Source organism: Lolium perenne, chromosome 6, assembly GCF_019359855.2.
Source record: "Lolium perenne isolate Kyuss_39 chromosome 6, Kyuss_2.0, whole genome shotgun sequence".
NCBI lineage: Eukaryota > Viridiplantae > Streptophyta > Magnoliopsida > Poales > Poaceae > Lolium > Lolium perenne.
The window spans coordinates 243,310,541-243,329,888 of NC_067249.2; the positions used below are offsets into that span (position 1 = coordinate 243,310,541).

The 19,348-nt window shown below is 50.7% G+C and overlaps 1 protein-coding gene and 2 long non-coding RNA genes across 3 annotated transcripts; 2 read left to right on the top strand and 1 right to left on the bottom strand.

Annotated features, from left to right (window-relative positions):
• Positions 1-700: 700 nt before the first annotated feature.
• On the top strand, positions 701-1,219 carry LOC139832929 (uncharacterized). The gene is made up of 3 exons (XR_011747817.1): positions 701-751; positions 845-1,049; positions 1,145-1,219. It is a non-coding gene; the product is annotated as an uncharacterized lncRNA (long non-coding RNA).
• Positions 1,220-2,296: 1,077 nt separating this feature from the next.
• LOC127305664 (uncharacterized) lies at positions 2,297-2,809 on the top strand. Its single transcript, XR_007854061.2, has 2 exons — positions 2,297-2,439; positions 2,527-2,809. It is a non-coding gene; the product is annotated as an uncharacterized lncRNA (long non-coding RNA).
• Positions 2,810-7,245: 4,436 nt separating this feature from the next.
• On the bottom strand, positions 7,246-8,033 carry LOC139832928 (uncharacterized). The gene has a single exon (XM_071822940.1). The coding sequence runs from the start codon at positions 7,962-7,964 to the stop codon at positions 7,404-7,406; it is 561 nt and encodes a 186-aa protein (XP_071679041.1). The 5' UTR covers positions 7,965-8,033; the 3' UTR covers positions 7,246-7,403.
• Between the last annotated feature and the right edge of the window lie 11,315 nt (positions 8,034-19,348).

The window sequence follows — 19,348 nt, forward strand, 5'->3', positions numbered from 1 at the left end:
CTAGCTAGGTTATTTGTAAGAACTCCGTGCTATGTTTGAGAGAACTCTATGGTAGCTATTTGTTGCTTCCACTAATTAATTAATGTTCATCCTTTTGCATTATTTGTTGCTTTCATTAATGTTCATCTACTTATATTTCGTTGCTTTCACTAATATTTATCTCTTTACAATATTGCGTACTAATAAACCACTCTCTTCATTTGTGTTTGCAGGTGATTGAAGCATGCCGCCAAAAAAAAGGGGTGGCGGTCTTAAAAAGAAGCTCAAGGACTTGGTAGGTGTAGGGACTTCGAGGCGGGGCCGAGCTACTACCCCCCCTCCTAGCCCCCCTCCTGTCGCTCCCACAGGGCGGCCGCGTAGGAAGAATGCGACGCGGGTACTCACTCCTAGTCCTAGCCCCCCTCCCGCAGCCGATGATGATGACGAGGAGGAGGACCAGGAGCACCACGGGGCTTGGGAGGACCAGGAGGAGGAGGTGGGTGGGGAGGACCAGGAGGAGGAGGGGGGTGGGGAGGACCAGGAGGAGGAGGGGGACGAGGAGGACCTCTCGGAGGATGAGGGGTTGGGGAACTTAGTGTTCGATCCTGATCCAAGCCTAGAGTGGTGTGAGCCGGAGGATTACCAGTACCTTCCAGCTTTGGAGAGGCAGACGCCACGTGATAGGAACCCAAAACGGGGTGGGATAACACAGCTCCCCTCGCTGAGAAGCTGGCGCTACTGTGCACGTTGTTCTTGTGCCCTATGGAAGGAGGTACATGTTATTTTTTGGCATTTCGTTATCGCAATTTTGTCATTATCAAAATTATTATCACATACATATTGATGTTGTCGTTTCATGGTGCAGCTCGTTCCAGTTTGAAGACCCGACGCAGAGACCGCCACGTGGGTACTCGAACATCCTTGGGGGCCTACTTAGGTGGTATTTCCCTGGGATAGTCAACTTCCCTACTGGTGGCTGCGACGTAGCTTGGAGGTGGGCGCACTACAGCCTCGCGGAAGATCCTCTTGGCCGCGGCACCGCGGCGGATATGGTTGTTGCCAAATTCTGGGTACGTGACTTTTGACTTCTTACCATTCATACACTCTCCTTGGTTCACAATAATTGCACTAATGCCCCTTGTTTTACCTATGTGCATGGTTGCAGAAATACTTCAAGAGGGCCGAGGGCAAGGAGAATGCGTGCGATGATGTCCTACACCAGCTTGCAAGGAAGAGGGTGATCGGCATGCACTACGAGGCACGTATTCAATGCGTCCGCGACGGCACGCCGACCGCTTCGTCCACATGAGTAAGGAGGACGCTCGCGACACGCTCATGCAGCCGTGGCAGTACTTGCAGTGTATTTGCATTTATGTGTTATTGATTTCTTTATCGCCATGTAGTTTATTTTACCATAATGGGTTTATCTTGTGCATGTAGAACCCTCCTCAGTACGTCGGCAACGACGATAGGTGCTTTCGTGCGATGGTCATGTGGTGGACATGCCCCCAGTACCTCAAGAAGCACGAGGAGGGCAAGGCGAAGCGGGCAGAGATGCGAGGTGGATCGCATATCCAAGGCAGCATCCCCATCTCTCTTCACCTGCAGAAGGAGGTGAGCAAATTAATGGTTCCTTCATTCTTTGAATTCATGTTATATATTTGTTAACTCCGCAAGGGTGTGTCACTTCACTCAATTACATGTTCTCTTTTGCAGGAAGTCGTGACAGAGCGAAGCCTAACGTCTTTGCCGTGCTAAAGAAGATGAAGCAAAGGAAGACGCCTGATCCTGAGACGGGGTCCGTGTGGGTTAACCCGCAATCCGAGACCCAGTGCACGGCGTATGTCTCCAAGTTCAAGCAGAAGCACGGCGAGGACGCCAATCCAGAGGCCGAGGACTTTGACCCTGAGGTCGCGGTGCTTGCGGGAGAAGGCTTGAAGCATGGCCGCCTATGGTTTGGTGACGGGTGCGTCGACCCAGCGAGGGTTCCCTCTCTCCGCCAGATCCGTCGTGGTCGTAAGAGCGGCCAGCCTGAGGTAGAGCCCCGGCCACGGGCTTCGGATCTAGCTGTCGAGCGGTTACGGGTATGTTCTTCCTCGGGTCTCTACATTTCCTTTACATGCTTTCCATTGAAATGTTAATGACATCGCGGCAACACAACGTAGGAGGAGATGGCAGCGAAGGAGCAGGCGGCCCAGGAGCAAAGGCGCGAGATGGAGCAGAGATTTGCAAGAGCAAGCAGCAGACACGTATGATGCAAGAGATGCAACAAAGAAGAAGCAGATGATGCAGCAGCAGCAGTACGTATGAGCTGGCTCATGAGCCAGACGGCTCTGTCTTCTCCACCGGGGAGTCTTCCTCCTCCACCTTACTCCATGTGGATGCCGCCACCGCCCACTCAGACCCCGGGGACACCTATCACCGTCAACAACATGAACATCATCCGGAGCATGAACCTCGGTGAGTCCTCTTGTGCCCAACCCGCTACTTGTACTTGTTCAAGTGTTCAATATGCAAATGCAAATGTTCATTCCATCAACCTTATAGATAATTATTCACAAGGCAATGACAATGAGGCCGGCGGAAGCGGAGGAGGACAAGGTTGATGGCATGGTCTTGATGGATTTGTGGATTGTTCATGTGTTTGGATTGTACTTGTTATGGATTGTACTTGTACTTGATGTGTGTTGATGTATTTGTGTGGACATTGCACTTGTTATGCATAAACTATGTGTGTTGATGTATTTGTGGTGTTGTTCATGTGTTTGGTGATGCTATGGTGAATATATATGTTGTATATGTTATATATATGTGAAATGCTATTTTGAAATGCAGGGATTAGTGGAAAACAGAAAAAAAAATAAAAAAACCAGGGGCCTTTGCACACGGCAAAGGACATTTGGTCACTTTGCCGTGTGCATACACACGGCAAAGGCGCCACGTGGCGCAAGCCTGTGCTCCTGGGAAGCCAGCGGGTGCACCTGGAGAAACCTTTGCCGTGCGTGCTGGGGAGTGGGCGCACGGCAAAGAGGACATGCACGGCAACGACAGAGCGCACGGCAACGTCGGGGCGCACGGCAGCCTCCAGGACGCACGGCAGAGATCGCGCGCACGGCAAACGCTCGAGCGCACGGCAACGAGCGCGCGCACGGCAAACGCTCGAGCGCACGGCAACGAGGGCGCGCACGGCAACGAGCCTTTGCCGTGCGGTTTGGTCAGGCGCACGGCAATGTCTTCTTTGCCGTCGAGGGCATTGCCGTGCAGATGTTGCCGTGCGTCGACGCACGGCAAATCCTTTGCCGGGCAAATAAGGGCCTTTGCCGTGCGATTGGTCGCACGGCAACGTAGTGTTTTCCCGTAGTGAATTCTATCTGTATTCATCTTGAATCGATTAGATTGGACCATATTAAAATTTTAACCTAATCATTTCACCTAATTTTTTTGACCATCATATATACCAAAACGGGGCCACAACGACATGCGGTTTGGTCGTACCGGGCGCGCGGGTGCACCCATCCGCCAACGCGCTAAACGGAAAACATTTCGCACATAAAATAATGCGCCATAGACCTAAAAACATTTTTCCGTGATTTATTGAGCGAAGGAAAGTGTGGCCCTGGTTCAAATCCAATCCGTTTCCAACGGATTCGGCGGGACAGCGCAGGAAGGCGAGGGGATTCCCAGATGGATAGCGCGTGCATATAGCATGTGATAGGTGGTGCGTAACTGCGCGGATGTCTCACGTAATACTAAAATGCACACCATGTAGCTGCTTCACAAAAAGGCCGTTCCGGCACCCCGAAAATGGAAACACCATCGCCCGTGGGTCGGATTGGAAATCCGCGACCGGGGCCTTGCTTCCCATCCTAAGGCCCACGCACGTGCCAAATATGACCTCGTTCCGACAAACTATGTGGTGCCACGGGCCATTTCCTACCCATTTCCCTTAAAAACCATAGAACTTGAGACGTGATAGCCCTGTTCGTGAAGGATTTTTCAAGATAATTAACGTATCCCAATTCCGTGTTTTGTAGTGGTTACTAGGACACATAAAATGATGCCACGCGACTCCGCTCGATTTTTTTGACTTCGTTTACTTTGCCAACTATGCAAAACGGGTCCGCCGAGACATGCGGTATGGCCGTACCGGGCGCGTGGGTGCACCCGTCCGCCAACACGCTAAACAGAAAACATTTAGCATAGAAAATGACGCATCCTAGACCTAAAAACATTTTTCCCGGGATTTATTGAGCGATGGAGAGTGTGGCCCTAGTTCAAACCCGGTCAGTTTCCAACGGATTAGACGGGACACCGCAGGAAGCCGGGGGAATCCCAGATGGCTAGCGCGCATATGCATGTGATAGGTGGTGCGTAGGAGATATCCTACCACTGCACGGAAAACATTTAGCACATAAAATGATGTGTTTCAACAAGGTAGTCCACATGCACTAACGACACCACTTAAGCACATTATTCCAAGAAGAACTGCCTTGATCTACTAGTTAGGGTTAGGGTTTAGGGTTAGGACCATTATCCCTGAGCCACCCTTCTCGGTAACTTGTTCTTCAAGTCATTCTTCAAAAGTGGGCATACCAAGCTTCCCATCCAATGCCGGTGATAAGCAGATATCATCCATCGCGTTGTCTTCAACAAGATAGTCCACATGCGCTCACGACACTTAGGCACATTATTCCAGAAAGAACTTCCTTGATCTACTGGTTAGGGTTAAGGTTAGGGTTAGGGCCATTATCCCATGAGCCAACCTTCTCTGTAACTTGTTCTTCAAGACAATCTTCAAAAGTGGGCATACCAAGTTTCCCATCCAATGCTGGTGATAAGCAGATATCATCCATCGCGTTGTCTTCGACAAGGTAGTCCACATGCACTGGCGACACTTAGACACATTATTCCAAGAAGAACTGCCTTGATCTACTCGTTAGGGTTATGGTTAGGGTTACGACCATTATCACATGAGCCACCCTTCTCGGTAACTTGTTCTTCAAGACAATCTTCGAAAGTGGGCATATCAAGTTTCCCATCCAATGCCGGTGATAAGCAAATATCATCCATCGTGTTGTCTTCAACAAGTTAGTCCACATGCGCTGACGGCACCACTTAGGCACATTATTCCAAGAAGAACTTCCTTGATCTACTGGTTAGGTTTAGGGTTTAGGGTTTAGGGTTAGGGTTAGGGCCATTATCACATGAGCCACCCTTCTCGGTAACTTGTTCTTAATCTTCAAAAGTGGGCATATCAAGGTTCCCATCCAATGCCGGCAATAAGCAGATATCATCCATCGTGTTGTCTTCAACAAGGTAGTTCACCTGCGGTGACGACACCACTTAGGCACATTATTCCAAGAAGAACTGCCTTGGTCTACTGGTTAGGGTTAGGGTTAGATTTAGGGTTTAGGGTTAGGGCCATTATCCCATGAGCCACCCTTCTCGGTAACTTGTTCTTCAAGAAAACCTTCAAAAGTGAGCGTACCAAGGTTCCTATCCAATGCCGGTGATAAGCAGATATCATCCATCGCGTTCTCTTCAACAAGGTAGTCCACATGCGCTGACGGCACTTAGGCACATTATTCCAAGAATAATTGCCTTGATCTACTGGTTAGGGGTTAGGGTTTGGGCCATTATCACATGAGCACCCTTCTCGGTAACTTGTTCTTCAAGACAATCTTGAAAAGTGGGCGTACCAAGATTCCCATCCAATTCTAGTGATAAGCAGATATCATCCAATGTCTGCGAAAACCATTACGCTGGGTACATGCAAGGTTAGCCAAACCTTACATCACACTTGTACACATATGTTAGGGACAGATGCAAGTTTCCGGCGATTCTAATGCTCTGGTGGTCTGTATCTTGGACAACCCTAGAGCGGAGACCCTGCATATCTACCCCTATAGATTTCTCCCTGCGAGGGTTTACCAATGGACATTTTTATTTTTATGTTTGGTTTTTTTAGAACATATGTACATGGAAACCATAGGTTGGGCATACTTTACCATAAAATAGGCTCCACATACAGATACTGGATTTACCAAGTGCTAGCCCATGTCTATGAAAATCACCACGCCGGGTACATACAAGTTTATCCAAACCTTACATCACACTACACATATGTTAGGGACACATGCAAATTTTTCAGCGATTCCGACAGTCCAGTAGTATGTATCTTGAGAAACCCTAAAGCGGGGATCCCGCAGATTTACCTCTATAGCTTTCTTCATGCAAGGGTTTACCAATGGAATTTTTTTTATTTGTTTTGGTTTGTTTAGGACATATATACATGGAAACCATAGGTTGGACATACTTACCATAAAATAGGCTCCATTTGACACGTAGCAGTAGTTTCCACATACAGATCCTGCATTTGACCAAATGCTAGCCCGTGTCTACGAAAAGCGTCACGTCGGGTACATGCAAGGTTAGCCAAACCTTACAACACACTTGTACCCATATATTAGGGACATATGCAAGTTTTCCAGCGATTCTGGAGGTCTGTAAACCATAGAGTGGGACCCCACAGATCTACCCCTATAGCTTTCTCCGTAGGACGATTTACCAATAGACTTTTTTCCCTTTGTTTTGCTTTGTTTAGGACATATGTACGTGAAAAGCAGATGTTAGGCCTACTGGCTCCGGTTGACCCGTCTGCAAAGAGCGTCACGCGTGGAACCTACATATGTCATCGACCAATTCTTAAAAAATAGAACCATTTTTATATAATTTAGACTAATAAATAAATAAATATAGAGTAAAATTTGACAGAAAAAAGGAAAAAAGGTGTATGCCGAGGGTGGCCGTCGGCATAGGTGGGGGGCTATGCCGAGGGCAACCATCGGCGTCTAGGGTGACGCCGTGGCCGCACCAAACGGCCTGGATGCGAGCCATGCCGTACGCCGACGGCCAGGTGGACACCGAGGGCAGCCGTCAAAGTAGCCATCTCTACGCCGACGGCCAGTCTACGCCGACGGCCGTCATTGTGGGCTGCCCTGGCCAGGCCGTACGCCGACGGTCCCGACATTTTGGCCGTGGGCATCTTGTCCCATTCCTATAGTGTATCATGTTCTTTCTTGTGGCAATCGCAAAATGGTCTAGGAACTGTGCCGCAGCAAAGCCCCCTGAAATCCAGAATTGACACATATCCGAAGAAGTCCATGTCCGATTGGTCGCACGGCTGCCGAGCGTAAAGATTGCATGTTTTAACAGAAAACCAATGCACTGCCAGTAGCACGGTGTAGATCTGTATGACAACACAAATGACTGCATGCGGTCCATCTTTATTCAGTACACACATAGTACCATTATACATACGAACGGGTGCCTATTAGCCTTCCACGAACATGCAGATATCCAGGCATCAAGCAATTTTATTGGAGCTAGGCAGACACAGAGCACCACGACATGCACAACGGTGTCTACATCATTTGATCGGAGAGGACCTCGGCTGCTTTGCTGCACGGCCCGCTCTGGCACCCGACGCCACAGTAGTCACGGCCTCGGCCGCAGTACCCGTACTTGCTGCAGCAGAGGCCGCCACCACACTTCTTTCTTCCTCCGCACTGCGCGTTGGCGGGGAGGGCATTTTCATCATAGTTGGCTGTTCTATAGCACGGCCCGTTCTGGCACCCGGCGCCACAGTAGTCGCCGCCGAGGCCGCAGTACCCGAACCTGCTGCAACAGAGGCCACCGCCACACCTCCTTCTGCCTCCGCACTGCGCGTTGCTGGGCACATCATTCTCATCGACGTTGGCTATTCTATAGCACGGGCCGTTCTGGCACCCGGCGCCACAGTAGTCGCCGCCGAGGCCGCAGTACCCGAACCTGCTGCAACAGAGGCCACCGCCGCACTTCCTTCTGCCTCCACATTGCGCGTTGCCGGGCACAGCATTTTCATTGCTACTGAAGCCGAGGGCGGTCACTGCAGCAATGGCAAGGACCAACATGCATAGTGCGAGGGCCTTCATGTTCATGGCCATGTCGGCTGCTCTCGCAGTAGATAAAACTAACTTGGAAGCTCTTCTTATTTGCCTTAGTGTGGTGGATGATGAAGCTTCCGATGATGGAACACAGAGCTTGCGAGGTACCATTATATAGGAGTACGTGCGGCAGGTCAGTGGTGGCTTCTCGAGTGAACATGTCGTGGCCAAATAGTGTTTGTTCCTAGACAAATATTGTTATCGGCTTTTAATCGCGCGCACATGGACGCTCCACTCTTGGACAAATATGGTTTGATCAAAAGTGGCTTTTGTTTGTGTTGGGCTGTAGCAATAAAGTAGCTTTAATTTTCTACTTTTCTCGAGTTTGTTGGTTGGATTAGTATTCCGTTTGCAAAAGACATGTATCTACACATCATCTAGCACATTTCTTGCACTCGAAATTCTGCCTACAGATTAACATTGTGACTGTGTTGAGTAGGGAAAAAGGAAACCATGGGCATGTAGTGAACCAACCGATGGCCACACACTGCTCACGCTCAAGATGACAACAATGGAACCAAGAGATAGGGTGGCAAAGAAACCAGAAATAGCTAGCCGGGTATGAACAATTAGTATCATAGATGCGACTGAACAACTAAGTAAGAGCTAGACAAGTAATTTACGAGAAATAAATTGAATCTAGAACGGTAAATGCAAAAATAAATGGGCATGCGATATTTAGTGAACCGACCGGGTGGCGACACTATTCAAGCTTACGGTGACTATATTGAACAAAGAGATAGGCTGAAAGATGAAACTAGAAATAGCCACTCGGGCATGAACTAAGTTCTAGACAAGTAATTTGAGAGGAAGAAATTGTACGTTAGATGGTGAAGGTAAAAAACAAAGGTGCAAATAAGGGCAGCCAGGGAAGAATATGTAAAGCTTAGTATTTTTTGGTTGAGTGAATTCCATTTTTTACCTCCTAGTTTGAAATTTTTATATTAATTACCTCATTTAAGAAAATTTTCGTTTTAATTATCCCATTCAGGAAATGTTTTGCCAATTTTTACCATCTTTAAAGAATTAGAGCTTTTTGACAGGTCTGTGTCGTCAGGTCCATGTGGCATGACACGTATGCGGTTTTCTTCCTCCTGGTTCTTTCTCACAATCGGAGCAAATCGTCGCCTGGTTCTACTTGTTTCTGCTGCACCGGACGCACCATCAAGATGGCTGGGACGAACCATTGTTGCTCACTCTCCTCCTTTCATTCTTGCCCAACAATTTTTTGGCATGAGCCTAACCGCCTAGGGTTAGGGGACGGGAGGGGGAGGCAGCCGGCGCATACGTGTCACACCACATGGACCTAACGGTGCTGATCGACCTCTCAAAAAGATTTAATTCTTTAAAAGGGTAAAATTTGGCAAAACTTTTCCTAATTAGGGTAATTAGGACGACATTTTATTAAATTGAGTAATTGGTGTCAAAATTGTCAAACTAGGGGGTAAAACGGAATTGACTCGTGTTTTTGGGATACCCAATCTAGCGGTTCAAATAGTGTATTCTCCAAGATGAATTTATTCTACTAATATGTAGTTTTCTGGCATTAAAATATATTTTCTTGGTGCAAGACTCGAAGGAGTATGTTCTATTGCAAAATCACATGTAACTCTACAGCAGGGCTGCCAGCCGGCCACGCCCAGAGAGGCAAACGGGACAAACTTGCCTATTTTCTTTCCTTGCGGTGAATGCTTTACCAAACGCGGCCACACGTGGAAGGTAGCAGGCTAGGATGAGACCAATTGTTTCTGTTTTGCAAAAGTTTTCCTTTTAATATGGAGGGCTGCGTACCACCGAACCGTGCCCACACATTGTGTATCAGGCTCTTTTTTTTAGGAAAGCCTTAATCTCCACTATTATGCTCTTTGAAGCAACTAGTAAACGTGCACGTGTAACACACGTCTTCAAACAATTGCACATGTATTTTGAATCTCATTTCTATGATAGCGAGCTGATTTTTATTATCATTTCCGCACATAGCCACATCATTAATTTTCATGTAACTAAGCTGATAAGTAATTTTATCATAAAATGTGTCATCTGAACGTGTCAAGGAGTAACCAGCATTAGTTTTCAAATAACATTACAACCTAGAACAAATACTACCAACAATGATGGTAACAGTGGATTGATAGATGTGACACGTGTCAACCAATGAATACGTGCTCACGTATACACCCGGTCACCAGGCTTCATCCGATACTATGATAATGGGCAAACATACTTGTTCAGAAATGCTAGATAAAAATATCTCCCATTCAATACTCCATGATGTTTTACATCCACAAATCACGGGATGAACAAGAATTCCGATGACACATTTCCGATACTACCAATTGGGAACAATTATACACTAGAAAATTTTAACTGTCACAAGGATCTTCAGAATCTTAGAGTTGTTTGGACTAATCTCAAAATATTAATATGATCAAGACAAAACATGGTTTTAGAAACCCTTTACCATGGCACACAGGTCGTCGTACAAAAAATACCACACATGACCGAGTGGAAACCCCGAGTCAGACACGCGCACACCCTCAGTGCCTGGGTCTCTCTATCCAAAAGAAACCGGGAAACTCCACTCTCTAGCTCCCTATATCTCTCTCTTGTCAAGGTCGTCAAGCAGCCCCTCCCCTGCATCCCAGTGCTAGTAGCCGACGGAGGCAGAGGGGAGGCGCGGCCGCGGCTACTGCGCACGCGTTCAAGGGATCCGCAGTGCGGGCCTCTTCCTCCTTCGAGACACCTGCGAGGGCTGGTACCTCGCTCGCGGGAGAGCTGGTCGAAGCCCCTTCCCACAATACCACCTCACCCACCACCAGTAATTCCTTGTCCCACTTCTGCTCGATTCGTTCCTGTCTGATCCCACACTGATCCGTGCCTTACGAGTTACGCCGCTGATTCAGCTACAGACCCACACCTCGCAGCTCCTCCTCCGCCTCGCCACAGGCCCAGGCCTCAGGCTCCCTGCTCCCTCCCCTAACCCCACTCCTCAGAGCCATCTCCACACCACACCTCCCACACTCCGAGTATTCATCTAAGAAATGCTTGAGGTGGAGGCCGAGATAATATTTGGCCCATGTAATACTTTTAGAATGGAAGCTTTCTAATAGTGTAGTTTTTTTTTCCGTTGCAAGCCACAACTTACAAAACCTTACTCAATTCTAAGCGCCATAGGTTGGTTATAAAGTTTGATAATCGAGGAATAGATAATATGTGAATGTACTTTTCTTTTCTTTTCATTCCCCTTTTCAATGCAAAGTGAGCTCTTGATTTCACAATTGTGAAAATAACCTTCCATGCTTATATCATTCACTTGATTTCCTAGCATTTTGTTTCATGTTACCGCTTGGCAGGGGCAATGATTTCTGGTGATTTAGAGATGTGTAAGCTTGGCAAAATAAAGTTTTTGGTATTTAAGACAGAGAATGAAGTTGTAGAGCTTGGAAAGCTTGATCGCCCTAGGGTGTACCGAAGAATTCCTGCTGCAAAAAGACAATACTTTGGAGCTTGTTATTGGTGAAGAGGCCGTTGATCTTCACCCACACCGTGCGGGCATCATCGCCCTCCCGAACGACGGTCTTGAAGATGTCCGGCGAGACGGTGAGGAAGAGCCAGCGGATGATGGTGGCGTCGATGGCCAGCCAGTCGGAGACGCGGGCGAGGAGATCGGCGGTGCCGTCGATGTGGTCGCGCAGGTTGTACTCGCGGAAGAGGAGGTAGAAGTACATCTTCCAGGCGAGGTAGTTGGTGGCGGTGGTGGACAGCTTGACGGGGACATGGTCGGTGATGGTGACGGCGCGGAGCTGGCCGGGGTCGGGGATGGAGGAGTCGGCGAAGGGGTTGGAGCTGGAAGTGGACATGGTAGGGAAGAGGGGCGACGCACGGCTGGAGGAGGAGAGGCGGCGCTCGGCTAGGGTTTAGGGGGAGGGGGCGGAGCACGGCTTGGGCGGCGCGGCTAGGGTTTAGGGGTGGGGGGAGGGCGGCGCACAGGGTGAGAGAGGCGGCGCGCGGCTGGGGTAGGATCTAGGTGGTGTCTGATACCATGTAGAGAGAGATGCAATGCTCGATGTATTGATCGGATGCATATGGCGGTACATATATATGCCATGTCATCGACTATACAAGGAATGAGGCGGGCCCAATAATAAATACAAAGATATGTATCGTTATACATAACTACAGAGGATACACATCCGGATATACAAGGATATGTATCTCAACAGGAAGGACTCAGCGAATCTCTATATTATGGTTTTCAGGATAATTGTGTATCCTGGTGCATTCGAGATTCAATGAGATTATTCAGGCAAAAAAATTATGAATCATTTAGGCAGAAAAAAATAACTCACTGCAGCTACGGCGATGGTTTCGTTCAGGGTAGGGCTGGAAGTACGGAGATGGTTGGACGCTAGGGCGACCTGTGTCCTCGAGTCGACACATCTACCAGTGCGAGGATGGTGTGGACACCGGACCCAAGGCAGCGCACTTTGATAGGCAGAGGGTCGAAGACGGCGGACACCGGAGTTACGGCAGCCGTGCTTGGATGGTCCGCGGCCCCAGGTGTCCTCAAGATGCAGCGGCCACAAGGTCGATGATGGCGGACACCAGAGCTAGGGCAGCGGGTGGCGTGGTGGCAGTGCTGATCGGCTGAGCGAGATTGTGGGCGCGGTGGCGGCGTTGACGTTGGGAGCGATATCGTGGGCGCGGTGACGGTGTTATTCGGCTGGGAGCGGGATCGTGGGCATGGTGACCACATTGGTCTGCTGAGCCAGATCGTGGGCGTGCTGTGGAAGTTCTGGTCAAATTATTAGTGATGCGTGTCGGGAAAATGAAAGCGGATTAGGGATGTCCGTGTTGTCTGCCTCCCGTCAAACAAGGAAAGAATGTCAGGCGTTGGATATTTTGATCTAACGGATGAGATGTGTTGGATCAGACCCTCTCGATCTTGGTGATAGTGGTGATTGTTTTCGGCTAACCGATTACGTTTTTGGGCATACCCATTTTTTTTTGGCTCCAGTGGGATATTAGTGTTGTGTTGTTAGCATATCTGGCCATGGGCAGCCCGGCCCGAACGGTCCGGCCCGGCCTAGCCCGGCCCGAAATTCCCGGGTCGGGCCATGCCTTATATGTCTGCTGGGTCGGGCCTGGGCCTAAAAATTTGGCCCGATGAGTAACTCGGGCCGGGCCTGGGTACTATTTTTAGCCCGAATTTGGCCCGGCCCAGCCCGACCATCCTACCTCCACTTCCCACCTCAGCCCAAGAATGGCCCAAAAACGCACCAGATGCCCACCAAGCACCACACAACCCCACGTCCCACGACCCCAACACGCGCACAACCGCACAATCCCTCATCAGAACCCTAGCTGCTAGCCCACCCGCACGTCCTTCGCCCGCAGCCGTCGCCGCACCTCCGTCTTCGCCCGCAGCCGCCGCCCCTCCGTCGTCCGCGGCCGCCTCGCCTCCATCCTCGCCCGCGGCCGTTGACTCGCGTCGTCGCCCGCGGCCGCCCCTGCGTCGTCTGCGGCCACCGCACGTCCATCCTCGCCCGCAGCCGCCACCCCTGCGTCGTCCGCGACCGCCGCACGTCCATCCTCGCACGAGGCCGTCGATCCGCGTCCTCGTCCGCAGCCGTCGATCCGCATCTCTATCCTCGCCCAGCCGCTGTTGTGATTTGGATGTTCTATCAGTGTTATTCTTGTGAATTAGAACTGTTGACATTTTGTTGTAAACGATAAAAACATCTGTATTTCTGCTGCTAAGATCGCTAGGAAAATATCAGTGTTGGGCCGGGCTTCGGGCCGTCGGGCTTCTCATCGGGCCGGGCTCGGGCCTGGAAAATCGTGAATCCCGTCGGGCTGGGTCGGGCCAGGCCGGGTCGGGCCTGGGCCTAAACTTTAGGGGTCGGGCTTTCCTTGGCCCGGCCCGGCCCGAGATATGCCCAGGTATAGTTGTTAGGTTGTTGCTTTCCGTCTCAAATTTTTGTTGATGTTGTAGATACAACCATGTTGTATATGATTTACACATTTTTTCCATTTTATAAGTAAATGTATAAATTTAGTCAGTTGATCCTACGATCCCACCACAATACAGAGATCTTTTTTTTTTTTCTTGATATTTGTTTGTTTAGGTTGCTCACCACATACAAGCCTCTCCGTAATTTTTTAACAACGTAAAACTTTTAAACAACTTCTGCAGCTCCTAGCATATTATATGTCGTTAGCACACACTGATACGTGGAGAGTTCACGAGCCGCAGAGTGTTGAGACTTGAGAATAGTCCTAATAACCTTGGCAGTTGTTTCAAGCTCTCCCCGGCATAAAAATGCACTGAGTAGTTGAATATAGTGGGATCCCTATATTGAGGTACCTTAGTTCGATTAGCTTGACCATACCGTTCGTAATTTACTCCTTTCTCGACAGACCATGAAAATTCAGTACACACATGCTCAAAAACCAAAAAACTTTGCAAGCTAGAAGAGCTTATGATGTTAAGTCGAAGATCGAGAATTAATGGCCTTAGCAGACACAAGATGCTGGTCAATGAACTCGATAAGTAGGAGCGCGGTAATTTGCCAAGCCCTGGCTGATTGCCATCTACTTACCACAGTGATGAAATTATCTTGAGTTGAATTTGAAGCACCATATCTTGGAGAGGTACACAGAACGAGCTACCGTGACTAGCTGTAGTTGCTCGGTTAGCTGATTAGCAATATCATATATATGACCACACACATAGGGGATTGCATGCGGCTCATCTTTATACGTACATGCAAACAATATTTCTTATTTTATCGGAGGCAGACACGGAGCAGTAGGATGCTGTCTACACTGCCGGCAGCACTTGATCGATGAGCGCCTCAGTGACGGCGCCGACCACCTGACCTCCGTAGCAGGGGTCGCTCTGGCACCCTTTGCCACAGTAGGAGCCGCCAGTGCCGCAGTACCCGTACTCGCTGCAGCATTCGTTGTTGGCGCACAGATCGCTGCTGCTGCAGCCGAGGGCGGTCACTGCAGCAAAGGCAAGGACCAGAACACCCAGTGCGAGGGCCTTCATCTTCATCGCCATGTTCGCAGTAAGATATCTTGGAAACGAAGCTTTTTTCTTTAGGTGTTGGAGTTTCTTGGATGATGAAGCTTCCGATGTTGAGCCATTATATAGGCGTGCGGTATGTCCGTGGAGGCCGTCGACTGAGCAGCAGCAGCGTTTCTCAATTCCTAAAAGCTCGACACCGACATCATTGTGCAGCCACGTGAAGTTACTAATTGCAGAATAATACTGCTAGCGCGACGCCTAGACTGGGGTCTCTGAACATTCAAAGGTGGAATCAAAATCTTTAGCCTAGGGCTGCTGAACATTCGAAGGACTCAAGCTACGTTGATCTCATTCAATGACTGAAGCTGACGAGCTGTGCAGATCATGTGGAGCTTGCAAAATCGGTAAGCAAAGATTAAAAAAAATGGGTAAGCTCCAGTGGAGGAGCCAAGAGGGCCTAGGAGCAAGCCCTGATCTCATTCAATGGAAAGAAAGAAGGGATGTGCTACACGGCGGCGCCGCACAGGAGCTGACCCCGTGCAGCGGGTGTATTGCATGCAATGCTTGACAAGCCGGGAGTAAATGAGGTAGCACTGCACGCGATTTACACAAAAATAATCTTTTTGGGTAAGAATTGCACGAAATGACCCTCCGGCCAAACTATTTCACGCTTCTAACTCTTTTATGTGGCGCCCTTCGCCACACCCTTCTCCACACCCTTCTGTGTGGCGCCTTTTGTAAGAGCGCCACACCCTTCTGTGTGGCTCCCTTCGCAAGGGCGCCACACATTCTGTTATAAGTGGCAGACTCGCACATTCTGTTATACGTGGCAGCTCGAGCCTACCAACCGACAATGTGTGGCGCCGTTCCCACGGACGCCACATAGACAGGTGTGACGCATTTCCAAGAGCGCCACACAAAAAGGTTAGAGGCGTGAAATAGTTTGGCCGGAGGATCATTTCGTGCTTTTTTTCTCACAGAGGGTTATTTTTGTGTAAATCGGCAGCAGTGCATGCCCAAAAAAAAATCTGACAGGGCATGCGTGGCATTCCACTCTTCTTGAATGCCCGTGAGAACAAATAGAGTTATATCATAAATTTTAACTTGCATTTTGAAAAGCTTTATCTCTCAAACAATTCACTCTCGTGTCGAAATCTTTAAAACTAAATCTCATAGTGGTATATTTTAATAACATTTTCGGTGATTCTCATGCGGCGCCACGCACCATTGACAGCGAATAGCTCTCACGGTGCCCCCATCGGCGACAGCGGTGCTGCTCCTGCGGTGCCCCACCGGAGACGGCGGCGCTGCTCCCGCGACGCCCCTACCGGTGTCAGCGACGAGCTCCCACTAGCGACGACACCGCTGCTCCTGCGGTGTCCCACCGGTGACGGTGGCGCTGCACCCGCACGCCACACTAGCGATGATGCGCTGCTCCTGCGGCACACCACCGGCGGCGCGCGTTGTTTTGGCTTCAGCTCTCCATGTCCAGGACTCCCGACCGTGGCTCGATGTACTCGTTGGCGCGCGCCTCCCCATTCCGTGCCTGGCGGCGGCGGCGACCTCCTGCTGCTCCGTGCTTCCGGCGACCGTGGCCTCCCCCGCTTCTCGTGCTCGATGGCGGCGTCTATCTGCCCCGCTGCTCGACGGTGGTGGCAGACTCCTCGCTGCTCCGTGCTCGGCGGCCTCCTCTGCTGCTCCGTGCCCGAGCGGCAGCTGTTGCACTGTTGCTTCGTGTCCTGGTTTCAGAGATGGAGAGATAATTAGTGTGCTGGAGGGCTCCGTGGTGGGATAAGATAAGAAGCAAGTGGGGCTAAAATGTAATCGGTCATTAGAGGAGGTATCGATACCTTTTTTTCATAGTACAGTACAGGCCGCCGCACGAAAGCGCTAGGGATGCGGCGCTGACGTTTAGATTTTCCCAAGAAAGAAAGCGGCAGCGACGTTGGGTAGACCCGAGCAGCTGGGAGCTGAGCGGCCGTCGGCTAGCTGGGGAGGGCAGCACGATGATATTTTTTGATTTACGCATACAAATATCACATGGTATATTTCGCTTAGAGCTGTTTTACGGTATTGTACATCATATCTGTTAGAGCAGCGCGTCCGATAGAGTTTTGCGGGCCGGTGTGGTTTTTGGGCTCGCACCGGTGCGCCCCAAACGGCGCCGGCTAGTTTTCGTACCCAATAGAATCGCCGGCATCCCCGTGCCGGCCCCTTCGCGTAGGGCGCGAATCGGGCGCGCCGGCGCCTCGCGGCACGTCAGAAAACGAGCGTGGGCTCCGCCTGGCAGCCAGACACACCGATTTCTCACCTCCTACCCACGCCCGAGCCGACTCCCACCCCTCTAGATCGCCACCGTCGCCGTCGCCGCCGCGCTCCCTGCTTGCAATAGACACCGCCGCCTGTCTAGGAACCGCCGTCCATCGACACGGCCGCCACCCTCTTGACCGGCGGCCGCTGTTTCGCTCGGAACAGAGCTCGCCGCCACCGCGGCACAACCGCCCCGCCCGCAAGGTGTTCGTCCCATTGCCGCGATGAACAACGACGACGAGATGATGGTGCAGCTGTTCACGGAGGAGTAGAACGCTCATGCTGTTCTGCGGCAACAGCAGCAGCTGATTCTGACGAGCATGATGCGCGTTCGCCAGCCTTTCTTCGTCGTGCCTCTGCGCGGCGGCTCAAAGCCGGCGCTATGCTGCTTGACGCTGACTACTTCAACGACAACGCGACTCATTCGCCGAAGGAATTTCGGCGCCAGTTTAGGATGAACAAGGAGCTGTTCTTGAAGATTGTCTACGGCGTCAGGGAGTCCCCAAATAGAGGATGCATTGTCGGCGCCCCCATACAGCAGTCCCGGCGATCCTGCCGCGACTATATGTGGCGCGGCGGTGGAGATGCTCTTGCCGATCAATAATACTCTTGCCGGGTTGGGCTGCGCTGGAGTGGGATTGGTCCCTCTTGCTGCCGGCGGCTACGGCTTGTCGACGGCGAGCAGGAGAGTGGTCCGGGCAGTAGTAGCTGTAGGTTTTCTTTGTTTTCGGCGTCTTTTGCCCCAATAAGCCGGAGCTGCTCTTCCTATTTTTCGTCTCTGTGATTCGAGCTGTGGTGATGGTGGCCGGAGCTCTGGTCGCTGGCGACGGTGGGATGCGCAGATCTGAGGTTTGGTTATGGTCCATGGTCTGCTGGGTCTCTAGCCCTCCTTCTGGTCTGTGGGGTGGCTGTCGTGGTGGCGGTGGCCGGCGGGAAAGAAGGTGGAGGTGGAGGATTTGCAGATTGGCCTGGAGCTTCGTCTCGTCGGAGCCTGCTGTGAGGCTACGCCGCTTGCTAGAGCGTCTGCTCGGCAATGGATGGGCGGTCCTCGATGCTCCGACGAATCTTCTGGACAAAGGGCGGCCTTGTGTGGCGTTGTTCGCCGCCCTCTTCCTCCTGGCGTCATGCCCAAAAGGAGGCACTGCCGCTCCCGTTCGTTCGCCGTCGTTCTGCGGTGGCAGCTTCGCTGGGCCAAGTGGTTTTTCGTCCCCGGCATCGGCGGAGTTGAGCTCGATCGGTGGCAGGGACCTGATCGAGTTTCCTCTCCTCAGCTTGAGGTCCTGTATGTAAAAGTCCAGGGACTTGTCTTTTATTTTCCTGTTTCTTTACGGCCTGGATGTACTTTGCGCTGTAATATGTTTATTTAAATAAAGTTGCTGGATCCTTCGGGATCCTGCTTGTGTTCAAAAAAAAAAAAAGTGGGATTGGTCTGCACGAAAAGGACCAACTACACATACACACGAAACGGCTACGAATATTATATTATGCTGAAAAAAAAAAGCGAAAGGGCTACAAACAGATTGGCTTGGAAGTTGGAACTGGATGGCTTCGGCCTCCACAGCTTCTGCCTCGGACTCCTTTCTTTGTTTTCTCTTTTTGTAATTTAAAGGTATAATTGATGCTCCCATAGGGGGTCTCACAAGGATTTGAGATTCTCCACCGTCCGATCTAACACATGGTAAAATCTGATCCGTTCTTTTCTACTTCACTGGTTGGGTGGTTCACTAGATAACCCCCATGCACCGCGCTATTCTACCCGCATCAGGCTGTGTTTGGGCCGCAGCTTCGCGCGGACCCGCCCATCGGTCAGTGTGGGTGAAATGGGATCCGGTCCACCGTGATGTGGCTCAGTCCGAGGCTGCCGGTTGGTTCTGCCCGCGCGTGCCCATTTCTCCCGCGAGATAGAGACATGGAACGGCCGTGGGCTGCCCGCCTCACTCTGGCGGTGGGCCTCACCATCGTCTGGGCCCGTCTGTCGATCGCCGCGGGTGGATATGTTGCAGTGTAATTGGCTCAACCAAGGGACATAAACGCAATTGGC